Source organism: Tetrapisispora phaffii, chromosome 2 (genome assembly GCF_000236905.1).
Source record: "Tetrapisispora phaffii CBS 4417 chromosome 2, complete genome".
In the NCBI taxonomy this organism is placed as follows: domain Eukaryota; kingdom Fungi; phylum Ascomycota; class Saccharomycetes; order Saccharomycetales; family Saccharomycetaceae; genus Tetrapisispora; species Tetrapisispora phaffii.
The window spans coordinates 1,015,669-1,034,538 of record NC_016521.1 but is presented as its reverse complement, the minus strand read 5'-3'; the positions used below and the strand labels follow the sequence as shown (position 1 = coordinate 1,034,538).

Here is an 18,870-nt window from a genome sequence, read left to right as displayed (position 1 = left end):
ATATATATATATATATATATATGTATATATATGCCTTAGTTTATGAAATGAACTGCAAACATATGCAATGGGAATATTATTATTTACGTGATTTATTGCTCATAATCTTTTTAAGTGCTAACGGTAAGTCTTCATCTGAACTGTACTCATTATCAGTATTATAATATTCAGAATCCACGTCACCAATTGTTTTCTTCCTTGATAATAAGGTGGCTTGATAGTCAGTATCTGAAGGAGATCCAATAGAGTAAATTCTTTTTCTAAAAGCTGATGAGCCACTGCCTTTATATGATGCAATACGTGCAAGAATCACATTAGAAGGGAATGCAGAATTGCCATCTTTAGTATAAGGCTTTGGTTCATCAGCATTGACACTAATAACAGAATTTTCCGTATATAAATTATTTTCTTCATTTAACTCAGAGCCTAGACTTTCAGGAATAGTTTCCTGAGCGAGCGATGAAACTGCTTGGAATGGAGTTTGTGATCGAGATGGTTTTTGAGTCTGTGTTTTACCTTGGATGAAATCATCAAAACCAGTGACTGCCTGTACAGCCCAATCAACATATAGAGGTCTTGATAAGAACCCATATTTAAATTCATTAACTCCAACTAGTATTTTAGTTAAATTTATAAGTTCTTCAATATATTCAATAATTTCTTCTGATGCTGCAGTAGTGGCATTCCAACTCAAAAAATTTTCTTTTATAATATGTTCATGTACCGATGACGGATTCCATTTTTTATTTGCTCTATCCACGTTTATAACGAGTTCACCTAGTGAATCACTAGAATTTGAGGTGAGGCTAGAAGAACTTGTGATCGAACTTTTTTCTGAACTTGATTTCTTGTTCCTAAATATATTTAATTGCCCTCTATACTTGACTTGCAAAGTTTCTCTAACTTTGTTTATCAGCCTTCTATGCGATATTCTGGCACTTGGTAAAAATTGAGGCAGTGGGGTTTTGTTAATGAATGCTTCTTGCAAAGATCTCATTAATACTGAAATGTTAGCAACAACTTGACGGCGATAAGGATATACTATAGAGTTCAATTCTTCAATAACAGCACTCCCGTATTTCATTCTCAACATGGCTACATTATCCATTCTATCAATAATTTGTTTCTGTAGAAATATTATTTGGGTGAATATATCTTCAATTTCTTTATAGGGACCCTTTAATCTGGGTTCTTGTCTAGTCAAACCCTTATATGCATCGGCTCTACTCAGGGCCGCCTTAGCTGCTTTGGAGAGAGTATGATAACTATTAAATCTTTTCTCTGTAAGTGGTGTCTGTAAAGACTCACCTTCCAAACCAGATGCATAAAGAAGTTCCATCCTTGATATGCACCCACACACAAATGCAATTTCTTGATTTAACATGTCTCTAGATTTTATTGGAAAAACAAATACTTGAACCATTAAAGATACACCACCACCATATCCAACTGCAAGACATCTTTTGGCAAAATTGACCAAAATACCACCTTGAGTATCACCAGGATACACTGCTGCTAGGATGACAATATATATACTAATAATCTGAATAATAGCCGCTTTAACATATGGTGTTCCAATAAGGAAATAAAAACCGGGAATTGCTCCAAATACACTAATGACAGTTTCTAAATATGGATTGGTTTGGCTAACAGCAGATACATAAGATAAATAAGCCCATCCTGAACCTGATATCACACCGACTGCACGTAGAAAAAAAACCCAAAACGTACCACCCACAGACGGTTCCATACATAAAATGCATACGAAACCAATCCAAGCACCATGGTACGAAATGTACCAATCACGGGCACTTGGCATGAACATAGGAAATGAAGACAATTGAAGAGCAGTTGCAACTTGAATAGCAAATCTGAAATGTGAACGAGATCTTTTGAAAAACGCATTACACCAAATTAAATAACTAGTGAAGTATCTTTTGCATTTAGTTATAAAACTTTTCATTTCATGTGCTCTATTTGGATTTAATAATTCATTATTTGATATGGGAAGACTAGCATTATTTTCATTATCCGAGCCATATATATTAATATCACCTTCGACATTCTGACGTAGAAGATCTTCTTCTTGAACTAAAGATCTCCCAGCTTGCGTATGAGCACCTTGACCTTCATTATTATATGTGCCCTTAATAGCTTCATTTTCTGTTAGAAGATTATTATTAGAATAAGTGTTCAAAAGCCAAGCTTTCAATGTGTCAAAACTTCTCAGGAAAGTAAACCACACTGTTTTGCCTCTGAGCCATCCTTTTTTTTCTCTTTCCTTTCTAAACGCATATATTTCCTCAACGTCTTTCATCATAGCTTGAACTGAAGTTGCTACTTCCTTAAAGTTCATCAGAAAGGAAGATAATAAAAACATTTCATCGTTAGGTGTTAGTAAACTATCACTAACTGAAACAAGTTGTTCTCTAAATCCCAAATCAAAGTTAATTATTGCAGATTCTAAACTTGTAATCTTAGTAGAGAAATCGAAATCTGCTGGAAAGTCTTTACTACTTCTGTAAATAGGATAATTACCGTCTTTAAACATCGAACATGGTTTGATTTTTTTTAAATCTGCATCGTAAGCATAAGCTAATACTAGTTTCATCATATACATATTTTCACTAATGCATTTATGCAAATTATAAACTTCAGGGCGAATTTTCTTTAATATAGTTAAAAGCTTCTTAGCATCAGCGTATTCAATTTCCTTATCAATATTTGGGTTCCATTTATCTTCACTTGGAGAACCATTGCCTTTATTCAAATTTTCATTCTGTTCCTTACCTAATAAAATAAACTCCAATTGGCATGCATTTATGATACCTTTTAGATACATAACAAAAGGATCAAAACTTTTGATAATGCCATTTAGTTGTGTGGGAGACACATAAGAGTACGATATTTCATAAATGCACTCTTGATACACTGCATTACAACCGCTGACTTTTTTACTAATAATATTCTTAATATTTAACAGTTTCGGTAGAGGACTTGGTTCTTTATTATATATCGCTTCTTCTTTAGTTAAATCAATTGAAATAAAAAAATTAATTGAATGGTCAATAGCTCTTTGAATTTCATTTAATGTATCTATGGTGGCATTGCCCAAATATGTACTACCAAATTCGGGAAATAAAATTAAATTCCATACTATTGACATTGCTATACCCATGTAAAATGGTACAGTGAAAGATTTTGCAACAAAACCTGGTGTTTCATACAAAGGTTCTAAAAATGTGAAATGGACAACCAAAAAAACGGGGAAAACAATACCAAAATATGTATGGTTCACAGATCTCATCCAGCCATGAAATAGCAACATAAGCGTCTCAAAAAGAGCCAGAACACCTAATGCAGATTCATATCTTACCGGGTGTGCGATCCAATGCTCATGGTCAGTAAGTTTATTCCAGTCAGATCCTAAACATCTAGTTGCTAAAAATCTAGCAAAAAGGGCGTAAGCCAAACCAAAGACCAAGCCAGTTAAACAATAGATAGCACCTTGTATAGTGCCACTCACTCTCCTTCCAGGGTGAACCATCACTGATATCAAAGGTAACAGAGAAGGAGAATCACCTATCCTATTCCTAATTTGAGGTATCAGAACAAAAATAAATGCTGTTGTAGAATTACATGTTGCCTTCGCTATCCTCTGGGCCAACAACCTATCGCAAGGAAAGTATCTATTCCACAGTTTTATAGCTCTTCGTAACGGTGTTATACTTTTGGGTGAACTTTCAGTTGGCATTATTAACTATATCTATACTTCAAATATCAATATTATTATTCTTAATTTCCTAATATATAATTAGTGCAACTTTCTATACTACAGCGTAACGATAAGTCCACACATATGTAATCATAAAACTTGAACCAATACTAATTAAATTGTGTAAGATTGTTCATGGGATAGAACTCATCTAAATAAGATACTACTATTAGTTATAAATGCGATGGATATGTTATTATTTGCTTTAATAATTACTATTTGACAATTTTGGATTTTAATTTTTCAAACCTTAATGAATCTTTAAACAATGATTATAAAGACTATAAGCTCCATTGATAAAATATTTCTATGGAACTTACAAGATAATAATAATAATAATATGCTACGCAGATGAAGTAATATCATTTAAATGTCATATAATTTTTGTTTCAAATATAAATACTTTTTAGAAAATGTATATATTCTTATGGAGATATATTTCAGTTTCGATGAAATATAAATGTGATATAAAAGTGCTGTTGGAAAGTAATGGTTTACTCAACATTTCTATAATCTACAGGATATTTTATTTCGTCATGATCTCCTTTATAATCCCATTCAGCTGTACCAATTTTTGAACCAAATTTGACCCATCTTTCAAATCTTTTTTCTCTTAGTTCATCAACTTTCTTGACAAGATCAGGCCAATACACTTTATGATCGTATTTGAAGTCTAAGTAACCGTTATATGTGGCATCTAATTGCTTCTTTTCGACATGTTTATCGTAGGGTTCATCAAAAATTGCCTTTTCTCTTGTTGCAGGATCTAAAAATGGATACACAATCTTTAAAAATGCCCATGCAAACCATGGGATGTTCGTTAACAAACATTTCCCCATTCTCTCAGGAAAATAATCTTGTAAAACTTTTAAACATAACTTGGTAATTGCCAATGGTGGGACTTTATCACTAATTATTCCTGGTTCTTTATAACCTTTCAAATCTATCAAAACAGTTAATTTCTCAACACCTTGTGGACATAAAGTAGTTGCACATTCCATCATGTAAATTAACTGTTGAACTTGTCTATAAGATGATTCTGTGTTCTGTCTACCATTTTTCATATAAAATAAAGGTCTTCTGTGTTTGTCAAAACCTAATAAAACTTCCTTACCAGTTTCATTTTCAATTGAAACATGGTCTGGATCCAATGCTTTGTTTTCAAAGTTGCTGTCAGAGTAGGTGATACCAACTTCACGTCTCCAAGTCATCGTTTCACTTAAATTGGCGACGGCATCATTGAAATTCCATTTGGCTGCCCTCAAAAATCTTAAGAGACATTCTCTACTCAACCAAAATTTCTCAAATTCACTCAAAGATTTTTGAAGGGCTGGATCATCCTTAGCGACTTCAGTATTGACTGGCAATGTAAAATCTTCAGCATTGAAATGGTTCAGGAGCTTGACATATATGTCATATTGTTCACTAGTGATATTTTCCAATGGTTCCGCCCCACCATATTCATTTGGAGGTTCAGAAAAACATGTATCGACTTTAATCAAATGTTCATTCGCATTGACAGACTTAGAGTCAGTTTTAGTGGGTTTTTTCCTCGAGAATAACCCCATAATGCCTTATTATCAAATCTGGCGTAGTGGTTGAGGTGTTCTTCAAAAGTGTCTTCCTTCAGAGTTGAAATCTGAAACGCCGTCTGATTTGATACGCTATTTTCAATTCAAACACACAACTAAAACAATATTAGAAACTAATACGTATTCGAAACAATAGATAATTGTAATTGATTTTATTTATCGTTGCCAGAGAACCAAAATGTATTGTTTCTTTTATATGATAATTGAAATAAACCGTTCTTGCAAGCTCGAGGTACGCTCAAAATAAAATATCGCGCCAATTTACAGTATTAAAATCAGCCTCGAAATGATGATGTCGTTCATTGTTTTTAAATATTCAACAACACAGTTGCAATTGGTAGTCTATAGAACCAATTCATTAATATATACTTCTTTGATGGTGATTGAATTACTTTTTCCTATTTAGAAAGCTGTTACTGTTCGCTGATGATGGTTCAGACGAGACAAGGCATCGATAACACCATGCCAATTATTAAAGGTTACCTATTTATTTATTATGTTATATTAGGTAATAAAACATACATATATATATACATATATATATACATATATGTATATACCGTTATACTTTGAGTAGTTATGGTTTTAATGATCCTGGTATTTAACCAATCAACCACATCAATATTGATTGCCAGACGAATCCATAGAAGAATAAGAAATAGTTACATTTCCTAACAGTTGTCTTTTTAATGTTCATAAATTCTTCATTTGGATTGTTAAATAAATTGAACTTGATTGATCTTAGTAAAAATACTCCCAATGCAATGAAGAGGTATATTTTGAAGATCAATGTTGCCCATAATGGTATGTATAGATTTGGTAATAATAGAATAGTGGTTAACGGAACAAATTTATAACCAACATAACATAATAATTCTGTTATACTTGTCACGGATTGAATGTTAGTGACGTCGGTTGTCACTAATAAGTACAAGCCTAATTTCAATATGACTAAATCCAAACCTACAAACGCTAGCGTAGACGATAATTTATAATACAAGTTTTCTGGGTTGAAATCGCCATTGAAACCTTGTTGAACGTTCCATATCAAAATATATGTCACTAGACCCATTATCGGAATATACATGTCTGGGGAGTTCACGTCATTCATTGGTGTCATAAATTTAATTACACCACCTAAATCGCTATTACCAGTGTTAGCATTGTTTGGTTCTGGAATTCTTTGCCAATTGTTGTTGTTGAAAAATGGAAATATAATGAGCTTTATCTTTAACAGAACGTACGATGTGCTTACTTGAAAGTAATGAGAAATTGAATTCGATGTAACTGAAGTTGCCTTGTTAACTGTATCTTGAAATTGAGTGAAATTTTGCTGACCTAACAAATTTGAAAACGCCGTTTGGCCTAATTGGAAAGCCATCGTTTGACGAGGATCGTCAAAAACTTTTTGATTTTGGTATCCTTGTGGATTCTGAGGCACTTGTTGGTAGCTTTGGTTCCCCCACTGATTATAACCCATTTGATTGCTGCCTTGCTGTTGTGCTTGATGATGTGGTTGCTGCTGTTGCTGACTGAACGCAGTTGGATGTATGTTTTGTCGACCTTGGTCACTGAATTGGTACGGATTGTATGACATTGCAGCTATTTTATTGTATTATTTCTTGTAATAATGATCGATCAATAATACTTCAGAGATTTTGAATTTATTACCTAATTGAATATAATTGCTTCACTTGCAGTACCTGACCGTAGCACCTAATACCGACTATAAATCTGAACGTAGCCGCCTTGAATTTACGATTGAACTGGTAGTAGAACGCTTCCTAAATTATTCAACCCAAGGATTCACATATTTTATATATTTAGTTTACCTTGAATTACACAGTTTCTTATAATTATTGTCTTATTTAGCTGACAACGTTTTCGAATTCTTGGTTTTTCCATAAATTTTTTGGAAAATTCCATGTCATGTGATATTCACGTGATGAATAGTGGTTATCACGTGGCTATCACATGGTATGGAACGCGTAAAACGTGAATGTAAGATAATTTAATGTGTAAGTTCTAATAAAACACGTAAAGAGAAGTTGGTAATTGTACCCATTGGAAGGTCAGCTCTGATTAAAGACAAGTGAATCGAATTGAGAAAAGCTGATATCTTGGTTTATAAGTGGTGCATTTAACATTGTGCCTGATAAAAGGACAAGATCTTGAGGGCATATAAAAAGGGTTGATTTGCTTTATTTGCAGTTGCTGAAAGTGAAAGCGAAAGTGAGCGTGTGAGTATGTCAAATAGCAACAATAGTTCATATAAGGGATCCACAACAGCTAGGTTTGTTAAGAACCCCGGAGGTGCTAATTCACAAAGAAATGGATTTGCTTTGTCTGCACAACAATTGTTACAATCCGGTAAAGTCGATGAGATCGATACCATGATGGGATTTGAAAGATACATACCACCACAGTTCAGTGGTTCCATTAAGAATACAAAGTTACAAAATATCCCAGGCAGAGTTGGTTGGCTAGTGAATATGCATCCAACTGTTTTATCTCAGGACTCAATTTATTCTTCATCAGGAAGTAACAGTAATGTCGGTGTTGCCGGTGTTGATTTTTACTTTCTTGATGAAGAAGGCGGTAGTTTCAAATCATCAGTTGTTTATGATCCGTACTTCTTTATTACTGTTACTGACGATTCAAGAATTAATGATGTTGAAGAATTTTTGAAAAAATATTTAGAATCATGCTTAAAAAATATATCTGTTCTGATAAAGGATGATTTAGCAAAGGATAATCATCTAATTGGTTTAAAGAAAACATTAATTAAATTGAGCTTCGTAAATTCAAATCAACTTTTTGAAGCAAGAAATTTATTAAGACCTATATTAAGAGATAATGCGAATAATAGAATGCAAAGAAATATCTATAACCAAAATAATAACAACACAGCTGTAGAGGCCCAAAAAGTTATAGAAGACATTAGAGAGTATGATGTGCCGTATCATGTCAGAGTATCCATTGATAAAGATATAAGGGTCGGTAAATGGTATAAAATAACGTCACAAGGCTTCTTTGAACACACCGATAAAGTTGCATTTGCAGATCCAGTCGTTTTAGCTTTCGATATCGAAACAACAAAACCTCCATTAAAATTCCCGGATGCACAACTCGATCAAATAATGATGATTTCATATATGATCGATGGAGACGGTTATCTAATTACAAACAGAGAAATTATTTCAGAGGATATTGAGGATTTTGAGTATACACCAAAACAAGAATATCAAGGTTTATTTACAATTTTTAACGAAGTTGATGAAGTGGGATTATTAAACAGATTTTTTGAGCATATAAGAGAGGCAAAACCAACTGTTATCTCTACCTTTAATGGTGACTTCTTCGATTGGCCCTTTGTTGAAACAAGATCAAAAATACACGGAATTAACATGTATGATGAAATTGGTTTTGCTGCTGATGCTGAAGGTGAATATAAATCTTCATACTGTGCACACATGGACTGCTACCGTTGGGTAAAGCGTGATTCATATTTACCCCAAGGTTCACAGGGTTTAAAAGCAGTTACTCAAGCAAAATTAGGTTATAACCCAATTGAATTAGACCCAGAATTAATGACCCCTTATGCATACGAAAAACCTCAAATTTTATCTGAATATTCTGTTTCTGACGCTGTTGCAACTTATTATCTATACATGAAATATGTCCACCCTTTCATCTTTTCCCTTTGTACAATCATTCCATTAAATCCAGATGAAACTCTAAGAAAAGGTACCGGGACCTTATGTGAAATGTTATTAATGGTTCAAGCATACCAAAACGAAATTATTCTACCAAATAAACATACAGATCCAATAGAAAGATTTTATGATGGTCATCTTCTGGAATCAGAAACCTATGTTGGTGGGCACGTGGAGTCACTAGAAGCAGGTGTTTTTAGAAGTGACATACCCAATAAATTTACGATAGATCCGAATACTGTTGAAAATTTAATGGAAGAATTAACTGGCGCTATGAAGTTCTCCATTGAAGTAGAATGTAATTCAAAAATCGAAGACGTCACCAATTTCGAGGAAATAAAAGCAGATATAGCAAATAAATTAACTGATATGAAATTAAACCCACAAAGAGACGAATTACCTCTTATTTATCACGTTGATGTCGCATCTATGTATCCAAACATTATGATTACAAATAGATTACAACCAGATAGTATAAAATCTGAAAGAGATTGTGCTAGTTGTGACTTTAATAGGCCCAGTAAAAAATGTGATAGACGACTCAAGTGGGCTTGGAGAGGTAACTTTTTCCCTACAAAAATGGATGAATATAATATGATCAAGAGAGCCTTACAAAATGAAACTTTCAAGAATAAAAATAAAATGTCCAAGAAACCATTTTTAACATTCGATGAATTAAGTTACACAGAACAAGTTGAACAAATTAAAAAACGTTTGACGGATTATTCCAAAAAGGTATACCACAAAACCAAGGTATCAGAAATTATTGAAAGAGAATCTATTGTTTGCCAAAGAGAAAATCCATTTTATATAGATACGGTACGTTCTTTTAGAGATAGAAGATATGAATTTAAGGGCTTGGCTAAAACATGGAAAGGTAAAATGTCTAGTTTAGATAAAGACGATTTTCATGGTAAAGAGGAAGCTAAAAAAATGATAGTTTTATATGATTCTCTACAATTGGCTCACAAAGTTATTTTGAATTCCTTCTATGGTTATGTTATGAGAAAAGGTTCACGTTGGTACTCAATGGAAATGGCGGGTATTACTTGTTTGACAGGTGCAACAATTATTCAAATGGCAAGATCAATTGTTGACGGTATAGGACGACCATTGGAGTTAGATACAGATGGTATTTGGTGTATTATTCCAAAATCATTCCCAGAAAATTATACTTTCACTCTGAGAAATGGTAAGAAATTATTTATGTCGTACCCATGTTCCATGTTGAATTATAAAGTTCATCAACAATTTAGTAACGAACAATACCAAACTCTGATAGATCCAATTAAAAAGAAATATAAAGTACAAAAGGAAAATTCCATTTTTTTTGAAGTCGATGGTCCATATAAAGCTATGGTTTTACCAACATCGAAAGAAGAAGGTAAAGGGATTAAAAAACGTTATGCTGTTTTCAACGACGATGGTTCTTTGGCAGAATTAAAAGGTTTTGAGCTTAAAAGACGTGGTGAGTTACAATTGATTAAAAATTTTCAAAGTGACATCTTCAAAGTATTTTTAGAAGGTGATACTTTAGAAAATTGTTATAAGTCAGTTGCCGATGTTGCTAATCGTTGGTTAGATATTTTGGATACGAGAGGTTCCATGTTAGAAGATGAAGATCTGATTGAATTAATTTGTGAAAATAGAAGTATGTCTAAAACACTAAAGGAATATGAAGGACAAAAATCTACGTCTATTACAACCGCCAAAAGATTAGGTGAATTTTTGGGCGAGGAAATTGTTAGGGATAAAGGTTTACAATGTAAATATATTATCAGTAGTAAACCAATAAATGCACCTGTTACCGAACGTGCTATTCCAGTAGCAATCTTCTCATCAGATATTCAAATAAAGAGAACTTATTTAAGGCGTTGGCTGCAAGACCCAACATTGGAGAATTTTGACCCCAGGAGTATTATTGATTGGGATTATTATAGAGAAAGAGTGGCATCTGTAGTACAAAAAATTATTACTATTCCAGCTGCTTTACAAGATGTTACTAATCCAGTCCCTAGAGTTGAACATCCAGATTGGTTAAAAAAGAAAATATCCACCAAGACCGAAAAGGCAAAACAAAGTTCATTGACGAGATTTTTCTCTAAATCAAATGATAATCTCGAGCATAGAAAAGTCAATGATATAGAGGACATGTTTAAAGACACTAATGATGAATTAATTGAGAAGTTTAAGGTTGGTAAAGTTATGTCTAGAAAGTTTGGAGGCAAAAGAAAGAGAATTCAAGATAAAAATGAAAACACAGCAGAAGAAAATATGGTGTTACCAGCGGAATTTCCTGCAATCGAGGACAATTATGTAGGTTGGTTAAAATATCAAAAAATTAAATGGAAAATTCAACAAAAAGATAGAAACCGAAGAAATGAATTATTTGGTAACAATAATTCTTCATCTGGCAGAAATATGCTAAGTTCTATGATTCGAAAACAGGCTGAATCCTATGCAAACTCAACTTGGGAGATTATACAGTATAAGAAAGGAGACCAACCTGGTGAGCTTGAAGTGTATGTACTAATTAACCAGAAAATTCAGGTGCTAAATTTTAAGATTCCAAAAACTCTATTCATAAAATTCAAAAATGAAGAAATACCTATTAATAAAATTAAAAAGTGTACCGTAGAAAAGTCCAATGCCATGCTACCAAATAATCATTTTTTAAATGAAGGTAAGAATGGTTCATTATTTAAATTAACACTGCCTGAGAAGATATATGAAGCTGAAAGCGAAGATCCAACCAGTATTCTAAATGATGAAGGTGTAATGGGTATATTTGAAAGTACAATTACTTCTTCAGAACGTGCTATTATTGAATTAGGTTCTACTGTATCTTTTTCATCCAACGCTATGGGAGCACTAGGACGAGGATTACAAAAAGGTTTTGATATGAAAAGTTTATCCATGTCTGATAATAATAGATATTTGTCATCTCTTCCACCTGGAATTTCATACATTTTGCATCTCGTTAGTGATATTGGTTATGAATTTTTTACTGTCTATAAATCATGGGATAAAACAGTAAGAATTTTAACCTTGAAGCCCTCTAACCATGCGCAAGTTTTACAACCTGCTACAATTGAACAACTTTATAAAACTGCATACAATAAAAAGAAGGATGATCATTATAATCATTATCGTTCAATTAATCTAACTAAGGACTTAAATTTTGAACAGTTTAGTTATACTGATATTACGAAGGTTTATAAAAAGCTGTCACAAATACTATCTGATATAAAGGATGAAAAAGGTTTGCAATTCTTGATGTTAATTCAATCACCATATATTATGAAGTTATTAAATTTCGTCAAATACTTAAATCAAGTTCCCTTAATCGAGTTAGCTTCTAACGAATTATCATTACCTCAATTAAACTGGCAAACTATTTTGAGTAAAATTATAGTTTCTAATTTAGTCAGCAGTGGTTCATCGTTACATACACTGATCACATTATCTCATTATAGTAACATTCCTATTTGTAACTTGAAGTTACACGAAATGAACTTTATTATTGACGTACTATATGCAAGAAAGTTAAAAAATGAAGGTATTGTTTTATGGTGGAATGATAAAACACCTCTGCCTGATTATGGTGGTACTCAAAAAGAATTTGATTTGAACACTTCCTGGATTATGAATGATCTGAAATTCCTTGAAATTAACAATCCAGATGTTTATGATAATGTTACTTTGGAGCTATCAATTAACAATTTGACAGTAAATACAGTTTTAACATCTGCTGTCATCAGTAGCATTGATGGTAGTGATTTAGCCGAAGTTAATTCACTTATGATAAATAATAATAATGAAAATGGTACAGGTTCTTCGTTTGTGCAAGATTCTTTTTCGACTGGTTCATTGAGTGTACTAAGATCTGTTTTGAAATCATGGTGGGATCAAGCTCTGAAAGGTGATGTTAGTGCAGATCTACTTGTTAATTCATTTGTTTCATGGGTTCAAAACCCTGATTCTAAACTATTCGATGGTACATTAAGATATCACGTTAATAACTTGACAAAAAAATCTTTATTGCAGCTAATCAATGAATTCGTATCATTAGGTTCTTCAGTAGTCTATGCTGATAGAAATAAACTATTTATTAAAACTTCGAAAACTTCCCCAGAAAATTGTTATGCTTACGGTCAATATATTGTAAAGGCCATCCGTTCAAGTTCCTCTTTCTGTTACTTAGATCTCAGTGTCGAACGTTATTGGGATATACTAATATGGATGGACAAATTTAATTTCAGTGGTTTAGCCTGTAACGAAATCACCGATTCCGAAACCCAGGAGATGTCTGCCTATTCTCAATGGCAGATAAAGGATTTCTTACCAGCAATTTATCAACCTGAATTCGATGACTGGATCATGATTATATTAGACAGCATGGTGAAGTCTAAAGATCAATATTACGAAAGTAAAGCTGGCACCCAAAGACTAACACAATTGCCTATTGTAAAAGATCGAAATAATGATGATGACGAGACTGGACCATTGGAGAACTACACAAAAATGTTTTATCAGACATTATTACAAAGAGTCCAAAAATTATTCCGTAATCAACAGGAATTTATTTTAGATCCGCAATATAAAAACGACTACATTTTTCCAGTAGTTCCGGGATCTCACTTGAACATGAAAAATCCATTGCTCGAATTTGTTAAATTTATTTGTCAAGTGATGTTGTTATCAACAAAGACAACCTTAGAAGTTAGAGAATTAAGAAAAGAACTATTGAAGATATTTGAAATACGTGAGTTTGAGAAGAAATCTGAATTTCAAAATCCTTCTTCCAGTTTGGTTATTAATTGTTTCTTATGTGAACATTGCTATCATATAACAGACATAGATATCTGTAAAGCCAACATAGAAACAGTCTTTTCCTGTGAAAGATGTGAGAAACCTTTAGCAAAACAATTATTTGAAGACCACTTAATTCAAATGTTGGTGAGCGACTTTGAAGCATACTATACCCAAGATCCACGTTGTGTCAAATGCAGACGTGTGAAAAAAGATTTAATGTCAGAGCATTGTCCTTGCTCTGGTAATTGGATTAACACAATCTCCCAAGCCGAATTGTTGCAAAAAGTAAAGATTTATAATCAAGTCGCCAATCATTACAACTTCATTAGATTGACATCGGCAATCACAGAAGTAGTTCAATAAAATTTATATAGTGTGACAAATAGACATATATAGTAGAATAAGAACTCTCAGATACAACTTCCCGTCTATCATTTACTGTCACAGTCGATTTCACGTCACCTTCGTGTCAGAGTACGAATATTCGGGTAACGTTATCGTATAAACATCGAATTTTAAAACTTTGAGCCAATGCTTTAATAAAATACATATATTAACTTCACTGTTATTAATAAAATAGAGGGTTCAAAAGGTGGTATATTTTGTCACAAATACGTTTTATGACCCATTGAGTGGTACGTATTTCTTTTAATTTACTGAATTCTGGTGGAAAAGGAAATATAAATACCGTTTCTCCAGCATGTCTGAAACTGAAGAATGGTCATCAGGTGTTTTTCACCGTGATTACCAAATAAGTGCATTGTCTTCTTTTATCCAGAATGATCCAGATTTGACACCACCAAATTTAATAATACAAGGTGCTAGTAGCACTGGGAAGACTTTTGTTTTGGAGAAGTTCTTTAATCGTTTTGAATATATTAACGGTTGGTTAAGACCCATTGAATTGGTTTCATGGAAGCCACTTTTACAGGCGGTTGCCAGAACAATACAACAGAAATTGCGAATTTTGCTTCCTAAAGCTGATATTGAGGAGTTCGACTACCTAGAGGTTGAGGGTCCGCATCAATTACAAAAATTTTTAGAAAAAATATTTATGGAATATTCTAAACATACTGATAAAGTGAATAACATATTTCTGATTATCGATGGTTTGGATAGTCTTCAAGACTTAGACGCATCTATTTTCTTGAAGATGCTTGCTCTACATGAACTACTTCCTCCACAATCAAAATTTTATCTGAAAATAATATACACTGTAAAAGAATCAAGTTTTTTGGAGAGATACGCTACTAATTTAATTCCTACAATAATATTTTCAAGGTATACTTTAAAGCAAGTTTCTGATATTCTAGAAAAGATTAAGATAAAAGAGTTGGTTAACTCAGATTGTTATTTAAATGTTTTAAAGGGGAACGCAATTACAAATATCTCCGAATCACAATCCAATAATTTGGCGTTAAATTTTATTAGACTAATTATTCAAGCATTTCAACCTTATACAGGTAATGACATAAGCGTTCTGAGCGAAATGATGGATTCCAAGTGGGAAGAGTATGTGTCATACATTACTAAAGAAAATATTTTTTCGCCTATTAATCTATACAGAAGCAGCATTAAAATATTTCTACACACAAACGAATCCTTGACAGATGAGTTAGAGGAAGAAAAAAAAGATGAATTCACAAGTACTATCGCTACTAGTTATGAATTATCAACCATTTCAAAATATCTATTAATTTCAGCATATTTTGGGTCTTATTTACATTTTAGATATGATGGAAGTAATTTCTCTAGGAAGTCACATTTGAGAACCGGTAGAAATGCATATGGTAGAAGGAAAAAAATGGATGTAAACCCACGTTATTTGAATCCAAGTTTATTTACTTTAGAACGTTTGCTTGCAATATTTCAATCTATTTACCCAACTGAAAACAATTCAATAGAAAATGGTACATTAGAGACTCTACGCTGGCGAAGACCAACTAGTGCAAACATAGAAGTGTTTCAGAATTTAGCAGAATTGCACACTTTGAAACTGATTTCAACTACTTCAAATAAAAATATTGACTTTCTGGCACACAAATTGAAATGGAAAGTAAATGTTACTTGGGAAACTATCAAAGATATTTCTGACTCAGTGGGTTTTGAGATTGGTGAATATTTTAGTAATATCCATGATTGAGTTAAACTAGCTAGCTCACAATTATTGTAACAATATAACCTAACTATATTATAAACTTGTAATTCAGATACATAACATCATATATGTGTCATAATGAACGGCATTTTTCAATTACAAAGGAAATCAAGTCTACATACTGAAATTAAGATATATATAAACGGTAAATACTGGATCTCATTAGACTTCTTACCTATTGATAAAATGATATCGAACCAAAGATCATAGAGAATGTCAGATATATAGTAATATAATGCAAGGATACACATTTGATAAAACTGACCCACTCCGAATTAAGAGAAAGCATAATGAAAAATCAGCTACCAATGAAGATGGTGACAATATCAATGGGGAGGATTTATATGACATAAGGAGTAAAAAACCAAGATATTCATCTAATAGAAATACACTTGAAATAGAAGGTTATAGCAGTGATTCTTCTGTTTTTTCTGTCAGTGATGATGACCAATTGAAAAAAGAGAATCAAAATGACGATGCTCCAGACCATAATATCTCTGAAAGCTTGAGCTCTAAAGCACATGGAACTTCTAATGGTATAGCAATCATGGATATGGAAGCATTTGAGAGGGAAAATATTGTAGAAGTTCCTGAAGAAGATAGAACAAAATTTACAAATCTAGCTGGGAACGAAGAGGGTGATAACGACAATGACAACGATGTTCCAATCGAAGCGTTCAATGTCGATTATGAAAAGGAAAATGGTGTATTTGATGCAGATGGAAACTATCTTGAATTTTCAGATAGAAAAAAGGATGAGTTAGAGGAGCAAGATAAATGGATTGATGACTTCAAGAACCCAGAGAAGACTGCGAAAATAAAACAGGAGCAGATGCAAAGGTCAAAAATGAAGGTTGCGGAGATGAATAAAGATAAGAAAAGATATCTACTAGGAGATGCTTTACAGAAATTACAATATTTTTTAACTAAAGATGATACATTGCTAGAGACTTTAAGTAATCTAAATTCATTTAAAATGAAGCATAAAACAGAAGAAATTGAAAAATATATTGTTAATGTTATTCAATTTATTACTGAAATGGTACAGCAACTTGAAAATAAAGGTGTGGATGATGTTTACCAACTAACACGGTTAAAAATTGAAAGCCTCATAATAGATGAGAGTGTTACACAACATGATATTATTAATAATTATAAAAATAAAATATGGGGATTCAAATGGTTAAAAAAATTGATGAAATCCATGACTTACACACCTCTTATGAAAATGCAATATTGGAAGAACACTTACTTTAAAAATGAATATGTGATTGTAAAATTCCATGATGAAAGAGATGTAGAAGAAAATTGGTTTTTGATAGATTGTGTAAATTTTATGTAAAAGTAGTTAAAATCTCACGTCATGATTTCTGAGAATTACCATTCTGTTTTTTTATCTTGTGCTAAAAATTGTTTAGTGGTATCTTCATCTTCATTAAATCCAATTACTTCACCTGCTATGATTCTTGTAATCTCTTCCACTTTATCATAATTCATTACCTCGGTTCGTTTTTTCCCTTTGAGTTGTCTCTGTAGTGCCAGCAGTATTATACGAAATTTATTCTTTAATTTCACCACAGTCACTTCATAATTCTCAACATTTTCAGCATCATTGTCAAACTTAATTGACTCAATAAGTTTACGAACAGATTCGACACTCTTCATTAATGCAGCATTAGTTGAATATCTTGCAGTCAACACATTGCATATACCTAACATTTGACCTATTAATATAAACCTTTGAAATCCAACTTGTAGCCCAAACTGCTTACCTTCTATATAATTATGTTGTAAGTTCTCTCTCCTTCCTTCTTCGAAACCTTCTTTATAGAACCGTTCTTCCAGTTTCAGTACCTCATCAAATTCATCCATTTCTATGTATTGAGATAATCTTTATGTATGAGCTTAATAATTACGATGTTGCAGTATCACGTAAGTAGATACATAAATATGTTGAATATCATAGCCAATTAATATACTTCGCTGAATCACATCAACTTCTAAGATACATCAAATCAGTCCATCGAATGAATTTATAACTGAAACTTTTTCGATCTCATAACCTGATTTTATTAGGCTGAGTAATAATTCTCATAGTGATAAATAATTAGCCAGCAATAATAATATTATGATAAATAGATTAAATAAACTACTTAGCCAATATAAAATGTATTAAGCATATAAGGAAAGTATATTTATTATGACTCTTGGTTATGATAAGCGACCCTTTAGAAGCCTGTAATAAATATATACAAGAACATTCAGCGATGAATGGAGAACTTGCTACACAAATCGAAAGATAACAGGCATTGTATAAGTAATGAGATTTTGACAAATTCGGTTTCAATAACACAATTTATCTCCTATAAAATCATAACGTCTTACCAGATTTCACTTCCTTACCAGTCTTTTGGATTTTTTCCAAGATAGTTTCATATGGCAAAGTAGTGTATACGTCAACAGTTTGTGATTCTAAAGATATATCTAACTTACTGACATCTGGCTTCAATTTATTTAAGACTCTTTCAATTGCTCCACTGCATGCACTGCATGTCATAGCAACGTTAAATTGGTAATGATTAGTTGACATCTTAACAGATATGTTTTGGTAACTTTTTAGGGAAGTTATTAATATGTTGCAAATATATATATATATATCTACTCAATATTTAGTTTCTTGTGAAACGCAGTAATCTTACAGTTACTATAAGTTCGAAGTGACAACAATGGTATAACACATATATAAATATTAAGTTAGTTACACCTTATTTCCAATCTCAGAGTTTTACATTTCTAATATCGCAATTATTCGAT

At 32.4% G+C, this 18,870-nt stretch overlaps 8 protein-coding genes across 8 annotated transcripts; 3 read left to right on the top strand and 5 right to left on the bottom strand.

Moving 5' to 3' along the window:
• Positions 1-79: 79 nt before the first annotated feature.
• On the bottom strand, positions 80-3,754 carry TPHA0B04410 (uncharacterized protein; the record flags this gene model as incomplete). The annotated part of the gene is made up of 1 exon (XM_003684496.1): positions 80-3,754. One exon carries the CDS (start codon positions 3,752-3,754, stop codon positions 80-82), a length of 3,675 nt encoding a protein of 1,224 aa, XP_003684544.1.
• A 515-nt stretch (positions 3,755-4,269) lies between these two features.
• On the bottom strand, positions 4,270-5,343 carry PDR17 (phosphatidylinositol transporter; the record flags this gene model as incomplete). Its single annotated transcript, XM_003684495.1, has 1 exon — positions 4,270-5,343. The coding sequence occupies one exon, from the start codon at positions 5,341-5,343 to the stop codon at positions 4,270-4,272; it is 1,074 nt and encodes a 357-aa protein (XP_003684543.1).
• Positions 5,344-5,968: 625 nt separating this feature from the next.
• On the bottom strand, positions 5,969-6,964 carry YIF1 (protein transporter YIF1; the record flags this gene model as incomplete). Its single annotated transcript, XM_003684494.1, has 1 exon — positions 5,969-6,964. The coding sequence occupies one exon, from the start codon at positions 6,962-6,964 to the stop codon at positions 5,969-5,971; it is 996 nt and encodes a 331-aa protein (XP_003684542.1).
• Positions 6,965-7,613: 649 nt separating this feature from the next.
• On the top strand, positions 7,614-14,261 carry POL2 (DNA polymerase epsilon catalytic subunit; the record flags this gene model as incomplete). The annotated part of the gene is made up of 1 exon (XM_003684493.1): positions 7,614-14,261. One exon carries the CDS (start codon positions 7,614-7,616, stop codon positions 14,259-14,261), a length of 6,648 nt encoding a protein of 2,215 aa, XP_003684541.1.
• A 337-nt stretch (positions 14,262-14,598) lies between these two features.
• On the top strand, positions 14,599-16,041 carry ORC5 (origin recognition complex subunit 5; the record flags this gene model as incomplete). The annotated part of the gene is made up of 1 exon (XM_003684492.1): positions 14,599-16,041. The coding sequence occupies one exon, from the start codon at positions 14,599-14,601 to the stop codon at positions 16,039-16,041; it is 1,443 nt and encodes a 480-aa protein (XP_003684540.1).
• A 250-nt stretch (positions 16,042-16,291) lies between these two features.
• LIN1 (U5 snRNP complex subunit LIN1) lies at positions 16,292-17,398 on the top strand (the record flags this gene model as incomplete). Its single annotated transcript, XM_003684491.1, has 1 exon — positions 16,292-17,398. One exon carries the CDS (start codon positions 16,292-16,294, stop codon positions 17,396-17,398), a length of 1,107 nt encoding a protein of 368 aa, XP_003684539.1.
• A 35-nt stretch (positions 17,399-17,433) lies between these two features.
• LTO1 (ribosome biosynthesis protein LTO1) lies at positions 17,434-17,928 on the bottom strand (the record flags this gene model as incomplete). The annotated part of the gene is made up of 1 exon (XM_003684490.1): positions 17,434-17,928. One exon carries the CDS (start codon positions 17,926-17,928, stop codon positions 17,434-17,436), a length of 495 nt encoding a protein of 164 aa, XP_003684538.1.
• Positions 17,929-18,427: 499 nt separating this feature from the next.
• Positions 18,428-18,646, bottom strand: ATX1 (copper metallochaperone ATX1; the record flags this gene model as incomplete). Its single annotated transcript, XM_003684489.1, has 1 exon — positions 18,428-18,646. One exon carries the CDS (start codon positions 18,644-18,646, stop codon positions 18,428-18,430), a length of 219 nt encoding a protein of 72 aa, XP_003684537.1.
• Between the last annotated feature and the right edge of the window lie 224 nt (positions 18,647-18,870).